Source organism: Pelophylax lessonae, assembly GCF_965119305.1.
Source record: "Pelophylax lessonae genome assembly, chromosome: 4".
Taxonomy (NCBI): Eukaryota; Metazoa; Chordata; class Amphibia; order Anura; family Ranidae; genus Pelophylax; species Pelophylax lessonae.
In genome coordinates this window covers 164,097,429-164,119,820 of record NC_138771.1, presented here as the reverse complement: position 1 = coordinate 164,119,820, position 22,392 = coordinate 164,097,429, and the positions used below count along the sequence as shown (strand labels likewise).

The following is a 22,392-nucleotide window of genomic DNA, read 5'->3' as shown; positions in this document are numbered from 1 at the left end:
GAAAATATCGTGAAAAAACGCATTTTTCTTTGTTTCTGTCATAAAATTTTGCAAATTAGTCATTTTTCTTCACAAATTTTGGCCAAAATTTATACTGCTACTTATCTTTGGTAAAAAAAAACCCAAATAAGTGTGTGTGTAAATATGAAGTGGTGGCGCTGCTTATAAAGTGCAAACAGGTATATATAAATATATAAAATGAAACAAATATAATGTAGAAACACAGATGTGATTGAGGAATAAAAATATAAATATAAATGGTGGATATGTAAATAATACCACAATATAGTGAAATTCCAACATAAAATGGTATTGGGAATGAGTTAATATGAAATATATGAAAAAATATAAAAATATAATAATAAAATGAAGTAAAATATAAATAACCACCAGAGTGCGTAGTATAAAGAGCAAAGTACTAAAATATGTATATCTCTTAGTATATACCTAAAATAATAATATCAGCATGTTGCAATAAAAATACATAGGCAATGGTATAATATAAAAAGTGTGCAAAAAGTGCAACAATTAAATTGGGTGTGCGGGAAACTTTTCCAGAAAAAATGAATAAAGTGCGGGAAACTATTTTTACAAAGTGCAACAAGAAGTGATGTGATCTAAATTCATGTGATAAATAGTCCGTATAATAATAAAGGTGCAAACAATATTATGGGCAAGCTCAATGTGCAAAGAAATATGAACTCCAAGGTAGAAATAAGAAATGGTATTAGATCAGATCAGCTATTAAGATAAGTCCATATATAGATGGTTGTGCCCCGAGGAGTGGTGAATGGATAAGTATCCAGCGGTGACCCCCAAGGTGGGTGACTGGCGAGTGGCGGGGAAACCTCTAGTAGAAAAACCTACTCACCAGATGTACCCACCCCACACAGGGGTATAGGGCAGGTACTGTAGTAATATCCTGTTGGTCCTGGCTCTGGGTAGTGGTTCCCTTCCTGGGGGAGATGTAGTATAGGGTCCGCAGGGATATCCTAAAGTGAGATCCTATCCGATAGTAGGATATCCAACGATCCGTGGGGTGAACTGATATGGCCACTCAAAGGTATGTGGATGGAGGGATCATATAAATGGAAAAGAACTCGATAGTGTAATACCGTTTTTAAAGTTTATTCCTTCCAGCAGTAACATAAAAATGGGTACTCACATAGATAAAATCAGTAAACAGCGAGGTAGTGGCGTCCCGGTACGCAATGCGTTCCAACTGGAGACCGGAACCGGAAGTGACGTGACGGCGCTGTACGCGTTTCGTCATGTGACGTCTTCTGCAGAAGACGTCACATGACGAAACGCGTACAGCGCCGTCACGTCACTTCCGGTTCCGGTCTCCAGTTGGAACGCATTGCGTACCGGGACGCCACTACCTCGCTGTTTACTGATTTTATCTATGTGAGTACCCATTTTTATGTTACTGCTGGAAGGAATAAACTTTAAAAACGGTATTACACTATCGAGTTCTTTTCCATTTATATGATCCCTCCATCCACATACCTTTGAGTGGCCATATCAGTTCACCCCACGGATCGTTGGATATCCTACTATCGGATAGGATCTCACTTTAGGATATCCCTGCGGACCCTATACTACATCTCCCCCAGGAAGGGAACCACTACCCAGAGCCAGGACCAACAGGATATTACTACAGTACCTGCCCTATACCCCTGTGTGGGGTGGGTACATCTGGTGAGTAGGTTTTTCTACTAGAGGTTTCCCCGCCACTCGCCAGTCACCCACCTTGGGGGTCACCGCTGGATACTTATCCATTCACCACTCCTCGGGGCACAACCATCTATATATGGACTTATCTTAATAGCTGATCTGATCTAATACCATTTCTTATTTCTACCTTGGAGTTCATATTTCTTTGCACATTGAGCTTGCCCATAATATTGTTTGCACCTTTATTATTATACGGACTATTTATCACATGAATTTAGATCACATCACTTCTTGTTGCACTTTGTAAAAATAGTTTCCCGCACTTTATTCATTTTTTCTGGAAAAGTTTCCCGCACACCCAATTTAATTGTTGCACTTTTTGCACACTTTTTATATTATACCATTGCCTATGTATTTTTATTGCAACATGCTGATATTATTATTTTAGGTATATACTAAGAGATATACATATTTTAGTACTTTGCTCTTTATACTACGCACTCTGGTGGTTATTTATATTTTACTTCATTTTATTATTATATTTTTATATTTTTTCATATATTTCATATTAACTCATTCCCAATACCATTTTATGTTGGAATTTCACTATATTGTGGTATTATTTACATATCCACCATTTATATTTATATTTTTATTCCTCAATCACATCTGTGTTTCTACATTATATTTGTTTCATTTTATATATTTATATATACCTGTTTGCACTTTATAAGCAGCGCCACCACTTCATATTTACACACATATTTATATAGCCTTTTTTGGCTATATTTTAAGTGAGGCTGCAGCTTACTTGTGCACGCATTTAATTTATCCTCTGACATCCTTAGCGCGGATTTATTTATATTCCAAATAAGTGTGTATTATTTGGTCTTTGTGAAAGTTATAGAGTCCACAAGCTATGGTGCGAATCATTGAAAATTGATCACACTTGATCACACCTGATGTACTGAAGGCCTATCTCATTTCTTGAGACACTAAAAGGTCAGGAAAGTACAAATACCCCCCAAATGACCCCTTTTTGGAAAGTAGACATTCCAATGTATTTAATAAGGGGCATGACGAGTTTTTTGAAGTTGTCATTTTTTCCCACAATGCTTTGCAAAATGAAGATTTATTTTTTTTTTATTTTATTTTTTTTACAAATTGCCGTATTAACAGGTTATTTCTCTCACACAGCACATGTATACTTGCAACTACACCCCAAAACACATTCTACTACTCCTCCTGAGTATGGCGATACCACATGTGTGAGACTTTTTCACAGCCTGGCCACATACAGAGGCCTAACATCCAAGTAGCAGCGTCCGGCATTCTAGGAGCACAAATTACACATATCATTTCCTGACAACCTATCGCACTTTTGAAGGCCCTGGAGCACCAGGACAATGGAAACCCCCATAAAATGACCCAATTTTGGAAAGCAAACAGCCCAACGTATAATTTTTGAGGCATAATGAGTCTTTTGAATATGTCATTTTTTTCCACAAGTTTTTGGAAAATGTGGAAAGAAAATGAAAACACATTTTTTTTTACACAAAGCTGTCCATTTATGCAATATTTCTAACACATCGCATGTACAAAGCAAAACTTGCACCCCAAAATACATTCTGCTATTCCTCCTGAGTATGGCGATACCACATGTTTAACACTTTTTCACAGCCTGGCCACATACATAGGCCTCACATCCAAGTAGCGCTTTACACAAAGTTGTCCATTTATCCACCTTAAGACTGGGCCTATTTTTGACACTTGGTGTTTACAAGCTAAAATCATTTTTTTTGCTAGAAAACTACTTTGAACCCCCAAACATTATATATTTTTTTTTAGCAGAGACCCTAGAGAATAAAATGGAGATCGTTGCAATATTTTTTATCACACCATATTTGCGCAGCAGTCTTCCAAATGCGATTTTTTTGAAAAAAATTCACTTTTTTGAACTAAAAAATAAGAAAACAGTAAATTTAGCCCAATTTTTTTCCATAATGTGAAAGATAATGTTACGCCGAGTAATTAGATACCAAACATGCCATGCTTCAAAATTGCGCATGCTCACAGAATGGTGCCAAACATTGGTACTTAAAAATCCCCATAGGCAACATTTTAAAAATTTCTGCAGGTTACTAGCTTAGAGTTACAGAGGAGGTCTAGGGCTCAAATTATTGCACTCGCTCTAACGATCGCGGCGATACCTCACATATATGGTTTGAACACCGTTTACATATGTGGGCGGGACTTGCGTATGCGTTTGCTTCTGCGCGCGAGCTAACGGGGACAGGGCGCTTTAATTTTTTTTTTTTTTTCCCTATTTATTTTATTTATTATTTTTTTATTTTTACACAGTTTAAAAAAAAAAATGTTTTGATCATTTTTATTCCTATTACAAGGAATGTAAACATCCCTTGTAATAGAAATAGGCATGACAGGTCCTCTTTATTGTGAGATCTGGGGTCAAAAAGACCTCACACCTCACAACTACACTAAAAAAGAAAAAAAAAAAAAAAAATTGTTGAAAGAGGAAAAAAAAAAAGCAAAAAAAAAAAGCGGCCCTTTAAACCGGTTGCTAGGCAACGTCTTTTGACGTAGCTCCGGTCCTCCAAGACCATAGAGTTGAATGAGGGCCATTTTGCCCTCACTCGACTTCCTGTCTCTGAGGATCCGGGACCGGATAGTTTTCCCCGCTGCCGGCGGGTCCGGTAAGCTGGGAAAACGTCTGGGACGCGGCAGGAGGGGGGGGGGCACCTCTTCCCCTGCACCGTAAGGGTAATTCCGCGGTGAATCCGCCACTGGGACCACCCTTATCTGAAAGCCGACCGCCCGCCGTTTCAAAAAATACCGGGGTTATGGGGGCTATCTGCTGCCATAACCCCAGTATTTAGCTTTTAATGGCCAACGCATATAGTCGTTAGGCGGTCAGTAAGTGATTGCATGTATATGGCAAACAGGTGACGATGACTGACGGGGTGACAGGTGACGATGACTGATGGGGTGACAGGTGACGATGACTGATGGGGTGACAGGTGACAATGACTGATGGGGTGACAGGTGACAATGACTGATGGGGTGACAGGTGACAATGACTGATGGGGTGAAAGGTGACAATGACTGATGGGGTGACAGGTGACGATGATTGATGAGGTGACAGGTGACGATGATTGATGAGGTGACAGGTGACGATGATTGATGGGGTGACAGGTGACGATGATTGATGGGGTGACAGATGACAATCACTGACGGGGTGACATGTGACGATGATTGATGGGGTGACAAGTGACGATCACTGATGGGGTGTCAAGTGACGATGACTGATGGGGTGACAGGTGACGATGACTGATGGGGTGACAGGTGACGGTGATTGATGGGGTGACAGGTGACGGGCGATGGTCACTGATGGGTGACAGGTGACGGGCGATGGTGCACGGCGGTACTGATGGCAGTCTCTGGTGACCGGTGAACTTTAGGCTACGTTCACATGTGAGCGCAGCGATCACGGGCATAATCACTGCGATTCTGCCCGCGATCCGGAAATCATTGCAAATTGCGGGACGCCTGTGCGTTGCCCGTGATTTGCAATAGCACCCCAAATGCTGTGCGATGTTGCTGCGATTTCCGCCTGCCGAATCGCGGTAACATCGCGCAAACAACGCATGACGCTCCAAAGAAACTCTTGTACCTTTTTTGGGCGTCATGCGTTTGCGCGATGTTACCGCGATTCGGCAGGCGGAAATGGCGGCAACATCGCACAGCGTTTGGGGTGCTATTGCAAATCAGGGGCAACGCACAGACGTCCCGCGATTTGCAATGATTTCCGGATCGCGGGCAGAATCGCAGTGATTCTGCCTGCGATCGCTGCGCTCACATGTGAACATTATGTGTGTCAATTTCTGGGCACTGATGAGGTGACTGTTGGGTGACAGGGGACATTGGGGGGGGCTGAGGACTGTGTGGGGACCTTTATTAGTGTGATTTTTACTTTGTGACAAGGTATACAGAGCAGTAACTCACTATTTCTAGCTCTTCTCCCCTCATACTGGAAACTGTATGAGGAGAGAAGAGCTAGTAACACTGAGTTACTGCTCTTTGTTTACATTTTGTGATCGGCTGTGAATGGATTCACAGCCGATCACTTAGTAAACAGTCACTGTCAGTGACTGTTTACTACCGCCGGTGACAGCTGTGTTCCTACGGAACACAGTGCCACCGACATGACCGCGCTGCGCGCTCCCGATCGCGCATGCGCGGTCATCTTGTGGGCGCCTTCATTGTGATCGGCTGTGTCATTGGAACACAGCCGATCACGTGGGAAACAGCCACGCCCATTGGCTGTTTCCCCCCTGCCGGTGACGGGGGGTGTCCCGGGGACACCCCGACACCGGCAGTGCAGGGTGGCGCGCACGCGATCGCGCGCCTGCCCTGCTTAAAGTGCCGCCGTCATATGACGGCGGCCCAGGATAATGGTCGCTTCGCTCCGCCGTCATATGACGGCGGGCGGGCGGCAAGCGGTTAAAGAATGTTTACAGCACAGTGCTTGTGCTGTGTAATTTGGCCCCTTCTATCACCTCAAATACCTTGCTGATTCTGCCAGTTTCTACCCTCCCCTCTGTAAAAGGACCACGGTATATCATGGCTGCTGAGCCCTGACACCGTGGTCAGTTTACGTGCCTACATCATCCGCAGCCCTCCTGTCCTCCTCTGTCCTCTCTCCCACCTCCCTCCCTGCCTGTCTGCTCCTGTGTCAGTGCCTGCCCCCTCCCCTTCTCCTGCTGCTGTGGTTCCATTTAAAGTTTCATATCCTGTCTACAGTCTGTTTAGAAATCATATGTGCCCCTGTGTATGTGTTTTATAAAAAAATAAGCCGTTCTTTACCAGTTTTTAGAGCGCCGCTCACCGTTCACGTGACCTGTGTGCCCATGCCACAGGGGCATGGGCACACAGGATTATTAAACAGATCTGGCAGGATGGTATAAAGTGGCTTAACAACCACTTTAAAGGGGAAGTTGCCCTCCCCCCCCCCCCTGGTGGACGCCCGTGGTCTTAATAGGTACGATGATTTGAAGTAGTGCGATTTAAGAAGTAATTCATGTATTACTTTCTCAGGACTTCAGCACGACTTCACTGACACAGACTATGTAATGTAAATCATGCTGCAAATCGTACCTGTGTCTATAGCAGCACTACTTGAGCCTGAAAGAAACTATATATTAACCCTTTGCTAGTTAAACTTTTGTTCATAACAACACTGTTCCTCCCTGTGACATAGACAGCCCCTCTCACCTAAGGTCATATTAAATCATTACTAATCTCACTGAAGTAGTGCTGAAGAAGAATTAAATTGTGGTTGAAGTCGGGCTTTAAATTGCACTACTTTACCCGGTGTGACTGTAGGCTTACAGCCAGAGAGGTAGCATTTTCTGGTTAGGAACGACACATTTTCTTGACACTGGTTTTCGGGAAAATAAGTATCCTAAGTGACATTTGTAGCCGTGACACTCACCTGTACTGGATTTTGTAGGAGATTCAGAACATGGAGGAAAGGCAGGTATTCAATGGAAGCAATTTCACTAATATGACAAATCTGAAACAAAAGAGGTCATATTTAATGCACCTAGACATCAATAATATATCTGCCCATGCTTTTCTAAACATCAATATAGGCAATATTTATTTGTAAGAATACAATACACATCAGAAAGGCTCTGCACGCTGTTTTCTTCTATAAAGGAAACATATCTCAAACTATACAGAGCCTGCTATTCCTGCCCATACCTTCATAAAAGGACCTAGGCATCTGCCTTGGCTCTATATAGGCAAATTCCTATTTCTGAGATCTGCAGACGTGTGACAGGTCTGTTCAGATATTTTGGAAGACATATATAATATTTACAGAACAGATATGTACTATGGTGTTGTCTATAGCAACAGAGTTGGTTATATCACTCATTCTTCTTGCTCAGTTTGGAACAGACCAGCAAATGTTGCAATAGACAGCACAAAATTCACATGTATAGTAGTGTTTTTTTAAAAGCGTCTCCCATTAAGTTCCCGATGTTCATTTAAATGTTGCTGCTTCAAAATAGAAAAAAGTCATGAGGTTGAAGACAAAAACTTTTGGCTGTTTGGGGAATTTGTATTAAAGCAATACCAATTTAAAGTGTAACTCCACTTTCGTGGGGAAAAAAAAATAGCATACACAACTAGCCAATAAATATTGTAATATAACCTTAATGACCTTTTCTTTTCAATCTGCAGTGCTGTCATTTTCTGTAAAAGCAATGCAAAATGGCAACCTGGAGGTGTTCTGTACACAGATGGTGTACGGAACACCTCCCAGAAATGTAATTTTCTGCTTGTGTGATTGGCTCACTAATTTTCCCAGAAGCTGCAGTAAGATACAAATACGATTTTTTGGCAAACTCTGCAACAAACATTTCAGTTTTGGCAAAATACTCCAAATGGGTTAATGTCTAAAGCATAGTTGCCAACATTCTCAAAACATTTTTAGGGACACTTTTTTGTCTGTAGGCGAAGTATTTTAATTAGGGGTGGGGCATTTATTTGTAGGCGTGGTCTAGTCAGAGTGGAAAAATGTGCACCGCTGCAAAAAATAGGCGCGGTTTGTACTATGATAAATATTGGGGGTGGCTTAAGGGGGCGTGGTTAGATAGAGTCTGAGATTAAAGAGGGATGGAGAAAGAAGGAAGAGAGAGATGGAGGGAGAGAGAGAAAGAAAGTAAGAGAGAGAAATAGGGAAAGAGAAAGAAAAAAAAAAAAAAGAGAGAGATAGGGTGAGAAGGAGAGAAAAGGAAAAAAGAGGGGGAGGGAGGGACAGCAGGCCCAGATCCTACACCACAATAGCAGTGTATGCCAGAACATTTAACAATCAGCAGATAAAGATACTCCAAACACCATACCCCCCAGGCAGATCCCATCAAACAAACACAAGAGATGGTCAGAGACTGCAGACGTGATACAGGAGATGGTCAGAGAGTGTGTGGACATGATACAGGAGATGGTCAGAGAGTGTACGGACATGATACAGGAGATGGTCAGAGTGTGCGGACATGATACAGGAGATGGTCAGAGAGTGTGCGGACATGCTACAGGAGATGGTCAGAGAGTGTGCGGACATGATACAGGAGATGGTCAGAGTGTGCAGACAGGCTACAGGTGACTGCAGACCTACTACCAGAGATGGGGGATGGGGAGATGGGGTCAGGGATTGTGGACATGATAGAAATGGTCAGAGACTAAGGATACAGATGACAGAACAAAGCAATCAGGAGAACTTGTGTACAGAGAAGATGGGGGGTGATAATCACCTTCAGTCCTATCGTGTCCCAGTCGGTCCCTGGACTCACTCCTCTGCTCACAAGTCTGGCCGCTCCATACACTGTTGTCTCTGGGGGGTGTGCCTATATCATTCAGGGTGGCACTTTGATGTCATGTGCATGTGCCCCCTGCCCAAACTCGAACGGCCGAGCTAGCTCCAGCGGCACATGTGCATATCTAATGTTGGCCCGTGTCCATGTTTTTACAGGCGGAAGTTGCGGCCGTCCGGGACAAAGCCAATTTTCTGGGAAAATCAGGACTGTTGGCAACTATGCTAAAGGCATTTGGACCCTGCAACTTATCTCATTAGAAGACTGCAAGTGCAGCTGCTGATCGCTAATGAAAAAGTTACTCCCATTCAAATTCACTGTGCACATGGACACCGACAAACAGCTATTTCTTCAGAATAACAAAAGGTAGCAATCTGCAACAAAGTTTGTTAAAATCCTTTCAAAGTACGTAGGACTGTTTTTTTTTTCCTCTTTAGGTTATAATGGCACCATAAGAACAAGAGATGTAACTTACTCCATTGTCTTGCAGGTTAAGTGTATGTAAAAGTTCCAGTCCCTCTAGACCTTCGAGACTGGATAGCTGGTTAGACGAGAGGTCCAAAGATTGTAATCTTTTAAGATTTTCCAACCCGCTGATCTTCCTAATCTCATTGGAGGCCTGCAACATAGGAGGTGCAAAGCATTAAAAAACATATGTTTGGCTGGCGTGAAATCATCAAGAATATTTAATAAGGTGCGGCTCTAGGTGCGATAACCCATATTAATCAGATTTTAGAGAGTAGACTGTAGAGAGTAGAGAAAGATGATTTTTCTCCATAAAAATCTGGCTTAAAGCAAAAGTAATCAGAAGTAAGTTACTGCTTAAAAAAAAAAAAAAAAAAAAAAAAAGACAAAACGTACAATATATCCAATACCATGTGGAGGTTGCTAATAGTCATGCACATGAGAAAAACGGTTCTCTGGTCTGTTGAAACCAAAACGGAACTTGCTGGCATTAACACAAAAGGCTATGTGAGACAGAAAGCCCATAAAATCACCTATAGCCAATGCATAGGAAGCGAGATTTCAATGTACATGGTTAGACAGAAGATAGGCAGCATGTTGCACTGGAATGTGAATTCCAATGCTCCCTGCTGTAGCGGCACTGTACTCGTCTACATTATAAAGTGCTGTGTGTAAATGAATGAAAAGAACAAGAATACATTTCTTCTTTCCATATGTGGTTTAACGTGTAACTAAAGGCAAAACTTTTTTTCATTTTGAATAGAGTACGGGAGGGTTATAAGCTCTTTTAGTTTTGTTTTGCCATCCCTCCCCCATTGGTGAGATTTCCCTTCACTTCCTATTCCATAGCCAGCACAAGAAGTGAGAAGAAATCCCTCCAAAGTGAGGGAGTCCCGACACGTCACCAGGGGCACCAGAACTAGTGTCCCCATTGGAAGAATTCCCCTCTATTACAGTTCTGGCGTCAACCCCAAATTGGGGTTTTCTTTAACCACTTACTGACCGCCCTATAGCAGTTTTACTGCTACAGGGCGGCAGCTGTGCGTCGAATCATGTATATACAGTCAGGTCCATAAATATTGGGACATCAGCACAATTCTAATATTTTCGGCTCTATACACCACCACAATGGATTTGAAATGAAACAAACACAATGTGCTTTAACTTCAGACTTCCAGCTTTAATTTGAGGGTATTTATATCCAAATCAGGTGAAAGGTGTAGGAATTACAACAGTTTGTATATGTGCCTCCCACTTTTTAGGGGACCAAAAGTAATGGGACAATTGGCTGCTCATCTGTTCCATGGCCAGGTGAATGTTATTCCCTCATTATCCCATTTACAAGGAGCAGATAAAAAGGTCCAGAGTTCATTTCAAGTGTACTATTTGCATTTGGAATCTGTTGCTGTCAACTCTCAATATGAGATCCAAAGAGCTGTCACTATCAGTGAAGCAAGCCACCATTAGGCTGAAAAAACAAAACAAACCCATCAGAGAGATAGCAACATTAGGTGTGGCCAAATCAACTGTTTGGAACATCCTTAAAAAGAAAGAACGCACCGGTGAGCTCAGCAACACCAAAATACCTGGAAGACCACCGAAAACAACTGTGGTGGATGACCGAATAATTCTTTCCCTGGTGAAGAAAACACCCTTCACAAGTTGGCCAGATCAAGAACACTCTCCAGGAGGTAGGTGTATGTGTGTCAAAGTCAACAATCAAGAGAAGACTTCACCAGAGTGAATACAGAGGGTTCACCACAAGATGTAAACCATTTGTGAGCCTCAAAAACAGGAAGGCCAGATTAGAGAGTTTGCCAAACAACATCTAACAAAGCCTTCACAGTTCTGGAACAACATCCTATGGACAGATGAGACCAAGATCAACTTGTACCAGAGTGATGGGAAGAGAAGAGTATGGAGAAAGAAAGGAACTGCTCATGATCCAAAGCAAACCACCTCATCAGTGAAGCATGGTGGTTGTAGTGTCATGACGTGGGCATGTATGGCTGCCAATGGAACTGGTTCTATTGTATTTATTGATGATGTGACTGCTGACAAAAGCAGCAGGATGAATTCTGAAGTGTTTCAGGCAATATTATCTGCTCATATTCAGCCAAATGCTTTAGAACTCATTGGACGGAGCTTCACAAAGCATACTGCGAAAGCAACCAAAGAGTTTAAGCGAAAGAAGTGGAATGTTATGCAATGGCCAAGTCAATCACCTGACCTGAATCCGATTGAGCATGCATTTCACTTGCTGAAGACAAAACTGAAGGGAAAATGCCCCAAGAACAAGCAGGAACTGAAGACAGTTGCAGTAGAGGCCTGGCAGAGCATCACCAGGGATAAAACCCAGCGTCTGGTGATGTCTATGCATACAGACTTCAGGCTGTAATTGACTGCAAAGGATTTGCAACCAAGTATTAAAAAGTGAATGTTTGATTTATGATTGTTAATCTGTCCCATTATTTTTGGTCCCTTAAAAAGTGGGAGGCACATATACAAACTGTTGTAATTCCTACACTGTTCACCTGATTTGGATGTAAATGCCTTCAAATTAAAGCTGAAAGTCTGCAGTTAAAGCACATCTTGTTTGTTTCATTTCAAATCCATTGTGGTGGTTTATAGAGCCAAAAAGATTGGAATTGTGTTGATGCCCCAATATTAATGGACCTGATTGTATATGTGATCCTGCACTTCTGCCTGCAAGAGGTGCGTGCATGCTGCCCGGAGGGCCGCTTCTGCGGTGATTACTCATTTGAGGGATCCAGGCACTCGATGTCCATCGGCACCCTCCGATTGTCGGGCAGAGCAAAGTAGGAATTAAAATCCATCTATTCCTCTAGTAAAAGCAGCACACATAGTAAACAGAAATACTGGTTAGGCGCACAGTTAACCCCTTGATCGCCCTGGATGTTTAACCCCTTCCCAGCCAGTGTCTGTATAGTGCCTCATGCAGCCAGGACTATGCCAAAGACTGCTGGATTCATGTCTCTGTCATTCACTGCCTAACATTCCTGGATGTTTGTAAGTGTATTTTTTACTTTTAATAAATGTATTTTAAGTGGAATTACACTATGTTTGCTTTGTCTGGGATTATCATTTCCATGTAATCTGGGGAGGGAGGCCCTTTGACTGCAAACGTGAACATCCTCTACTGCAGTTTGAAGACCCTCAGGATATCTTATGAGCCTATCTGTCCCTCTTGTCATATGACAAGTTGGGTCAATTTGTTCCGGTGAGCGTAATCTTATGTCTTTCCTCTTGGTGTTGGGATCGGTTGTCCTATGTGGATCACGCACATCACCCTGGAATTGATTTTTACGTTTTTGCACTTAGGACTTTTATGATATTTTAGTCACATTGTTCACTTTAATTATTGTACTTCATTGAGTATTTTTTTTAGCGCTGCACGTTATTCTATATATTGTATTTTTCAACACATGTCAGTTGAGTGTGTTAGCTGCTTCACATTTTTGAGTTAGCGCAGTTTATTTATTTCTCTTTTTTTCAGTGACAGTGCATACTTTTAGCACTGATCACTGGTGTCACTGGTTCCAGCAAAGTGTCAAATGTGTCAGTTTGTGTTCGATTGTTCACCACGATATCGCAGTCCTGCTATAAGTAACTGATCGCCATCATTACTAGTATAAAAATAAATACAACTTTGAGTGTATATACCCCATAGTTTTTAGACTCTATAAAGTTCACGTAAACCAATCAATATACAGTGGGTACGGAAAGTATTCAGACCCCCTTAAATTTTTCACTCTTTGTTATATTGCAGCCATTTGCTAAAATCATTTAAGTTCATTCTTATTCCCCATGAATGTACACACAGCTCCCCATATTGATGGAAAAACACAGAATTGTTGACATTGTTGCAGATTTATTAAAAAAGAAAAACTGAAATATCACATGGTCCTAAGTATTCAGACCCTTTGCTGTGACACTCATATATTTAACTCAGGTGCTTTCCATTTCTTCTGATCATCCTTGAGATGGTTCTACACCTTCATTTGTGTCCAGCTGTGTTTGATTATACTGATTGGACTTGATTAGGAAAGCCACACACCTGTCTATATAAGACCTTCCAGATCACAGTGCATGTCAGAGCAAATGAGAATCATGAGGTCAAAGGAACTGCCTGAAGAGCTCAGAGACAGAATTGTGGCAAGGCACAGATCTGGCCAAGGTTACAAAAAGATTTTTGCTGCACTTAAGGTTCCTAAGAGCACAGTGGCCTCCATAATCCTCAAATGGAAGACGTTTGGGACGACCAGAACCCTTCCTAGAGCTGGCCGTCCGGCCAAACTGAGCTATCGGGGGAGAAGAGCCTTGGTGAGAGAGGTAAAGAAGAACCCAAAGATCACTGTGGCTGAGCTCCAGAGATGCAGTCAGGAGATGGGAGAAAGTTGTAGAAAGTCAACCATCACTGCAGCCCTCCACCAGTCGGGGCTTTATGGCAGAGTGGCCCGACGGAAGCCTCTCCTCAGTGTGAGACACATGAAAGCCCGCATGGAGTTTGCTAAAAAACACCTGAAGGACTCCAAGATGGTGAGAAATAAGATTCTCTGGTCTGATGAGACCAAAATAGAACTTTTTGGCCTTAATTCTAAGCGGTATGTGTGGAGAAAACCAGGCACTGCTCATCACCTGTCCAATACAGTCCCAACAGTGAAGCATGGTGGTGGCAGCATCATGCTGTGGGGGTGTTTTTCAGCTGCAGGGACAGGACGACTGGTTGCAATCGAGGGAAAGATGAATGCGGCCAAGTACAGGGATATCCTGGACAAAAACCTTCTCCAGAGTGCTCTGGACCTCAGATTGGGCCGAAGGTTTACCTTCCAACAAGACAATGACCCTAAGCACACAGCTAAAATAATGAAGGAGTGGCTTCACAACAACTCCGTGACTGTTCTTGAATGGCCCAGCCAGAGCCCTGACTTAAACCCAATTGAGCATCTCTGGAGAGACCTAAAAATGGCTGTCCACCAACGTTTACCATCCAACCTGACAGAACTGGAGAGGATCTGCAAGGAGGAATGGCAGAGGATCCCCAAATCCAGGTGTGAAAGACTTGTTGCATCTTTCCCAAAAAGACTCCTGGCTGTATTAGATCAAAAGGGGGCTTCTACTAAATACTGAGCAAAGGGTCTGAATACTTAAGACCATGTGATATTTCAGTTATTCTTTTTTAATAAATCTGCAACAATGTCAACAATTCTGTGTTTTTCTGTCAGTATGGGGTGCTATGTGTATATTCATGAGGAAGAAGAATGAACCTAAATGATTTTAGCAAATGGCTGCAATATAACAAAGAGTGAAAAATTTAAGGGGGTCTGAATACTTTCCGTACCCACTGTATGTTTATTGGGATTTTCTTTAACAAAAACATGTAGCAGAATACATTTTGGCCTAAATTTTTCAAGAATTCAATTTTTTTAATTTTTTTATTGGATATGTTTCATAGCAGAAAGTAAAAAAAATATTGAGTTTTTTTCAAAATCGTCAGTCTTTTTTTGTTCATAGAGTAAAAAAATTAAAAAAAAAACCCCAGTGGTGAATAAATGCCACCAAAAGAAACCTATATTTCTGGGAAACAAAATGAAAAAATTGTATTTGGGTACAGTGTTGCATGACCGCAAAATTGTCAGTTAAAGTAATGCAGTGCCTTATCTCAAAAAAGTGGCATGTTCATCTTCCGGAGGTCAAATGGTTAATTTTCACTTTTGATGATAACAGTAAAACAGGACATGTTGAGAGGATAAATCTCCCTAATGAGGGCACAGACAGCAATACAAACTGATAGGTGTTCTAATCCCTCTCCACCAGGGCCGGACTGGCCTATCGGGATAGCGGGAGATCTCCCGGTGGGCCGCCGGCCCTGGGGCCGCTTTGAGACAAGGCCGCCAGCAGCGCCGCTTTAAGCATTGGCGGCCGCTGCATTGATTGGGGCCGCTCGCCGGTCGCCGCTGATTATGGTTGGCCGCTGCAGGCCTGCACTGCCCCGCCCCCCGCTGGGCTCCGTCTCTTCTACGTCAGCCGCTGTGAGCGGCGTGACGTCACGAGGCGGCTGCCCCTGCGCGGCGGATCGCCGGGCGGTGCTGGTGCGGTGCATGAGCTGAGGCGAGCTGACTGGCTGTGGCTGGCGCGGCTGCTAAGGAATGTCTGTCACGGTGCCGACAAGGATGGTCCCTCTTCCTGTGAAACAGACAAGACGTCATGCTCCACATGTGATGTGATCGCAGGTGAGGGGGCTTACTGAGGGGTCTGTCTGTACTGGGAGGGGGCTTACTGAGGGGTCTGTCTGTACTGGGAGGGGGCTTACTAAGGGGTCTGTAGTGGGAGGGGGCTTACTAAGGGGTCTGTAGTGGGAGGGGGGCTTACTGAAAGGTCTGTAGTGGGAGGGGGGGCTTACTGAGGGGTCTGTACTGGGAGGGGGGCTTACTGATGGGTCTGTAGTGGGAGAGGGGTTACTGAGGGGTCTGTACTGGGAGGGGGGCTTACTGATGGGTCTGTACTGGTAGGGGGGCTTACTGGGGGGTCTGTACTGGGAGGGGGGTTTACTAAGGGGTCTGTACTGGGAGGGGGCTTACTAAGGGGTCTGTCTGTACTGGGAGGGGGCTTACTAAGGGGTCTGTCTGTACTGGGAGGGGGCTTACTAAGGGGTCTGTACTGGGAGGGGGCTTACTAAGGGGTCTGTCTGTACTGGGAGGGGGCTTACTAAGGGGTCTGTCTGTACTGGGAGGGGGCTTACTAAGGGGTCTGTACTGGGCGGCGTGACGTCACGAGGCGGCTGCCCCTGCGCGGCGGATCGCCGGGCGGTGCTGGTGCGGTGTATGAGCTGAGGCGAGCTGACTGGCTGTGGCTGGCGCGGCTGCTAAGGAATGTCTGTCACGGCGCCGACAAGGATGGTCCCTCTTCCTGTGAAACAGACAAGACGTCATGCTCCACATGTGATGTGATCGCAGGTGAGGGGGCTTACTGAGGGGTCTGTCTGTACTGGGAGGAGGCTTACTGAGGGGTCTGTCTGTACTGGGAGGGGGCTTACTAAGGGGTCTGTAGTGGGAGGGGCTTACTAAGGGGTCTGTAGTGGGAGGGGGCTTACTAAGGGGTCTGTAGTGGGAGGGGGGGCTTACTGAGGGGTCTGTAGTGGGAGGGGGGGCTTACTGAGGGGTCTGTACTGGGAGGGGGGCTTACTGATGGGTCTGTAGTGGGAGAGGGGTTACTGAGGGGTCTGTACTGGGAGGGGGGCTTACTGATGGGTCTGTACTGGTAGGGGAGTTTACTAAGGGGTCTGTACTGGGAGGGGGCTTACTAAGGGGTCTGTCTGTACTGGGAGGGGGCTTACTAAGGGGTCTGTCTGTACTGGGAGGGGGCTTACTAAGGGGTCTGTACTGGGAGGGGGCTTACTAAGGGGTCTGTACTGGGAGGGGGCTTACTGAAAGGTCTGTAGTGGGAGGGGGGGCTTACTGAGGGGTCTGTACTGGGAGGGGGGCTTACTGATGGGTCTGTAGTGGGAGAGGGGTTACTGAGGGGTCTGTACTGGGAGGGGGGCTTACTGATGGGTCTGTACTGGTAGGGGGGCTTACTGGGGGGTCTGTACTGGGAGGGGGGTTTACTAAGGGGTCTGTACTGGGAGGGGGCTTACTAAGGGGTCTGTCTGTACTGGGAGGGGGCTTACTAAGGGGTCTGTCTGTACTGGGAGGGGGCTTACTAAGGGGTCTGTACTGGGAGGGGGCTTACTAAGGGGTCTGTCTGTACTGGGAGGGGGCTTACTAAGGGGTCTGTCTGTACTGGGAGGGGGCTTACTAAGGGGTCTGTACTGGGCGGCGTGACGTCACGAGGCGGCTGCCCCTGCGCGGCGGATCGCCGGGCGGTGCTGGTGCGGTGTATGAGCTGAGGCGAGCTGACTGGCTGTGGCTGGCGCGGCTGCTAAGGAATGTCTGTCACGGCGCCGACAAGGATGGTCCCTCTTCCTGTGAAACAGACAAGACGTCATGCTCCACATGTGATGTGATCGCAGGTGAGGGGGCTTACTGAGGGGTCTGTCTGTACTGGGAGGAGGCTTACTGAGGGGTCTGTCTGTACTGGGAGGGGGCTTACTAAGGGGTCTGTAGTGGGAGGGGCTTACTAAGGGGTCTGTAGTGGGAGGGGGCTTACTAAGGGGTCTGTAGTGGGAGGGGGGGCTTACTGAGGGGTCTGTAGTGGGAGGGGGGGCTTACTGAGGGGTCTGTACTGGGAGGGGGGCTTACTGATGGGTCTGTAGTGGGAGAGGGGTTACTGAGGGGTCTGTACTGGGAGGGGGGCTTACTGATGGGTCTGTACTGGTAGGGGAGTTTACTAAGGGGTCTGTACTGGGAGGGGGCTTACTAAGGGGTCTGTCTGTACTGGGAGGGGGCTTACTAAGGGGTCTGTCTGTACTGGGAGGGGGCTTACTAAGGGGTCTGTACTGGGAGGGGGCTTACTAAGGGGTCTGTACTGGGAGGGGGCTTACTAAGGGGTCTGTCTGTACTGGGAGGGGGCTTACTAAGGGGTCTGTCTGTACTGGGAGGGGGCTTACTAAGGGGTCTGTACTGGGAGGGGGCTTACTAAGGGGTCTGTCTGTACTGGGAGGGGGCTTACTAAGGGGTCTGTACTGGGAAGGGGCTTACTAAGGGGTCTGTACTGGGAGGGGGCTTACTAAGGGGTCTGTCTGTACTGGGAGGGGGCTTACTAAGGGGTCTGTCCTGGGAGAGGGCTTACTAAGGGGTCTATCTGTACTGGGAGAGGGGTTTACTAAGGGGTCTGTACTGGGAGGGGGGTTTACTAAGGGGTCTGTACTGGGAGGAGGGTTTACTAAGGGGTCTGTCTGTACTGGGAGGGGGCTTACTAAGGGGTCTGTCTGTACTGGGAGGGGGGTTTACTAAGGGGTCTGTACTGGGAGGGGGGTTTACTAAGGGGTCTGTCTGTACTGGGAGGGGGCTTACTAAGGGGTCTGTACTGGGAGGGGGCTTACTAAGGGGTCTGTCTGTACTGGGAGGGGGCTTACTAAGGGGTCTGTCTGTACTGGGAGGGGGCTTACTAAGGGGTCTGTACTGGGAGGGGGCTTACTAAGGGGTCTGTACTGGGAGGAGGCTTACTAAGGGGTCTGTACTGGGAGGGGGCTTACTAAGGGGTCTGTCTGTACTGGGAGGGGGCTTACTAAGGGGTCTGTCTGTACTGGGAGGGGGCTTACTAAGGGGTCTGTCCTGGGAGAGGGCTTACTAAGGGGTCTATCTGTACTGGGAGAGGGGTTTACTAAGGGGTCTGTACTGGGAGGGGGGTTTACTAAGGGGTCTGTACTGGGAGGAGGGTTTACTAAGGGGTCTGTCTGTACTGGGAGGGGGCTTACTAAGGGGTCTGTCTGTACTGGGAGGGGGGTTTACTAAGGGGTCTGTACTGGGAGGGGGGTTTACTAAGGGGTCTGTCTGTACTGGGAGGGGGCTTACTAAGGGGTCTGTACTGGGAGAGGGCTTACTAAGGGGTCTGTACTGGGAGGGGGCTTACTAAGGGGTCTGTCTGTACTGGGAGGGGGCTTACTAAGGGGTCTGTACTGGGAGGAGGCTTACTAAGGGGTCTGTACTGGGAGGGGGCTTACTAAGGGGTCTGTCTGTACTGGGAGGGGGCTTACTAAGGGGTCTGTACTGGGAGGGGGTTTACTAAGGGGTCTGTCTGTACTGGGAGGGGGCTTACTAAGGGGTCTGTACTGGGAAGGGGCTTACTAAGGGGTCTGTACTGGGAGGGGGATTACTAAGGGGTCTGTACTGGGAGGGGGCTTACTAAGGGGTCTGTCTGTACTGGGAGGGGGCTTACTAAGGGGTCTGTCCTGGGAGGGGGCTTACTAAGGGGTCTGTCTGTACTGGGAGGGGGGTTTACTAAGGGGTCTGTACTGGGAGGGGGGTTTACTAAGGGGTCTGTACTGGGAGGAGGGTTTACTAAGGGGTCTGTCTGTACTGGGAGGGGGCTTACTAAGGGGTCTGTCTGTACTGGGAGGGGGGGTTTACTAAGGGGTCTGTACTGGGAAGGGGCTTACTAAGGGGTCTGTACTGGGAGGGGGCTTACTAAGGGGTCTGTCTGTACTGGGAGGGGGCTTACTAAGGGGTCTGTCCTGGGAGGGGGCTTACTAAGGGGTCTGTCTGTACTGGGAGGGGGCTTACTAAGGGGTCTGTACTGGGAGGGGGCTTACTAAGGGGTCTGTACTGGGAGGAGGCTTACTAAGGGGTCTGTCCTGGGAGAGGGCTTACTAAGGGGTCTATCTGTACTGGGAGAGGGGTTTACTAAGGGGTCTGTACTGGGAGGGGGGTTTACTAAGTGGTCTGTACTGGGAGGAGGGTTTACTAAGGGGTCTGTCTGTACTGGGAGGGGGCTTACTAAGGGGTCTGTCTGTACTGGGAGGGGGGTTTACTAAGGGGTCTGTACTGGGAGGGGGGTTTACTAAGGGGTCTGTCTGTACTGGGAGGGGGCTTACTAAGGGGTCTGTACTGGGAGAGGGCTTACTAAGGGGTCTGTACTGGGAGGGGGCTTACTAAGGGGTCTGTCTGTACTGGGAGGGGGCTTACTAAGGGGTCTGTCTGTACTGGGAGGGGGCTTACTAAGGGGTCTGTACTGGGAAGGGGCTTACTAAGGGGTCTGTACTGGGAGGGGGCTTACTAAGGGGTCTGTCTGTACTGGGAGGGGGCTTACTAAGGGGTCTGTCCTGGGAGGGGGCTTACTAAGGGGTCTGTCTGTACTGGGAGGGGGGTTTACTAAGGGGTCTGTACTGGGAGGGGGGTTTACTAAGGGGTCTGTACTGGGAGGAGGGTTTACTAAGGGGTCTGTCTGTACTGGGAGGGGGCTTACTAAGGGGTCTGTCTGTACTGGGAGGGGGGTTTACTAAGGGGTCTGTACTGGGAGGGGGGTTTACTAAGGGGTCTGTCTGTACTGGGAGGGGGGCTTACTAAGGGGTCTGTACTGGGAGGGGGGCTTGCTGAGGGGTCTGTACTGAGAGGGGTGCTTGCTGGGGGGTCTGTACTGAGGGGGGCTTGCTGGGGGGTCTGTACTGAGAGGAGGGCTTACTGAGGGGTCTGTATTGTATTAGGTATAGGGGGGGGGACAGCATTGTATTAGGGGGAGGGAGGGTCAGCATTGTATTAGGGGGAGGGAGGGTCAGCATTGTATTAGGGGGAGGGACGTTGCGCTGGTATAATGACGCAATGCTATGAGGCTGTTATGTCATTTTTCCAGGGCTGGTTTTCATACCCAGTCCGGCCCTGCTCTCCACTCTATCCAAAATTAAAAAGAAAAGTTTTCACTTTAGTTACACTTTAAGTAGCACAATCAAGAAGAAAAGATTAAAGAGGTAGTTAAAACAGGAGTAACTATAGGATTAAAAAAAAAAAACAGAAACACACAAAAAGGTAACAGCCCTGTGTCATTTTTTCATTTATGCCCCAGGAATTTATCATTGTTCCGCAAGAAAACAACATATTTTATAAGTACATCAAACAGAAGTTGTGCACATGATGATGAGGCTAAAGAAGGACTTTAAAATGAAAACATACAAGTCATTATGTTTGAGATACCATCTCCTGCTGTTATTTAATACCATCTGACAGGGACATAACCACACAGAACAGCACAGGAAATGACAGCGGAGCACACAGATCTATAGCATATGGCAGGAAACAGAAGTTATAAAATAACATATTAAAATACTCTCTCTCAATACCTATATCCAGCCTGATCCAGGGTAATGGTATTGAATTTTATTAGCTAACACATACATTCAAAAGAGGTTTTCAAACTATTAAAGAAAACAACTTGGTTGGTTTCTTATGGGGATTGGCACTATCTGACTTATAAGCTGCTTGTTAGTTCAAGGGAAGTGAGGTAGCTGCCTTCCAGGTTCAGATCAAACCCAGTTCGGACCACATTCAAGCTCATCCCTAGTCTTGAATAGGGATGAGCGTTGGTTCAGTCTGAACCTGGAAGTTAGTGGTCATTGCTGGGTCAATGCACTACAGATGGGAGATAACCTGCACCGCAGCTGCATAACATTGACTTAATATGGTCATGTGCCCAATGATGTTACAAGCATCCCCACCCATTTCTCTATGTCAGCTGGGGCAGGGAGCTTTCTGTATGCAGTTCATTGGCCAAAGAGTGACAGTTAACTTCCAGGATTAGAGGAACTTGAGTTCAGACCAAACCCAGGTCAAACCCAAGATCATTACTAGTCTTGAATTAGTATGCAACTTGTAAGTAAAGCTGGGTACACAGTAGAAGTTTTTTTTCAGTGCCGTACTAACACAAGCGATGTTAGTGCAACAATCCCCCTCGCTGTGCTATTGTATTCTGTATTCTGACAGGGAGACTGCCCCCCTGCCAGAACACACTTATCAATGGCTGCCAGTGCTGATGGGATGCAGGTCAGATGCCCGGTTTTCCAGCATGCCCATTCGACAGAAGCCAGACATGAGACTGACCTCTGTAGAACAGACAGCTGTACACATTTTGTTCATTACACTTTTTCAGTTTATTTAATGCTGTTCCTTTATTATTTTTTGGGATACATGATTTTATATACATTCAGTCAAATTGTACGCTTATAGTGTTCTTCTTTTGTATGTTTTGATATTTTCCACCACCCCTTTTTCGGGTCATGTGACCTTTGGGGTCAACCATGTGATTTAGCCTACACTATTTTACTGTTTTGTGTCACTTGCTGTATGTGTTAGCCATGATTAAGGCCTGATTGGCGAAACGTGAAACATGATTTCGGATGATTTTCAGGCCAATGTGTACAAGGCTTAAGACAATGACAGCTTCCAGCAGGTGAGCTTTGAGC

The 22,392-nt window shown here is 46.0% G+C and overlaps 1 protein-coding gene across 1 annotated transcript in view; it reads right to left on the bottom strand.

Moving 5' to 3' along the window:
- Positions 1-22,392, bottom strand: part of LRGUK (leucine rich repeats and guanylate kinase domain containing) — a 171,933-nt gene that overhangs the window by 105,068 nt on the left and 44,473 nt on the right. Inside the window, exons 7-8 of the mRNA XM_082254330.1 lie at positions 9,550-9,693; positions 7,190-7,270 (exon numbers count right to left, since the gene is read on the bottom strand). Of these exons, the coding sequence (XP_082110456.1) occupies positions 7,190-7,270; positions 9,550-9,693 (225 nt within the window). The remainder of the gene's footprint in view (positions 1-7,189; positions 7,271-9,549; positions 9,694-22,392) is intronic.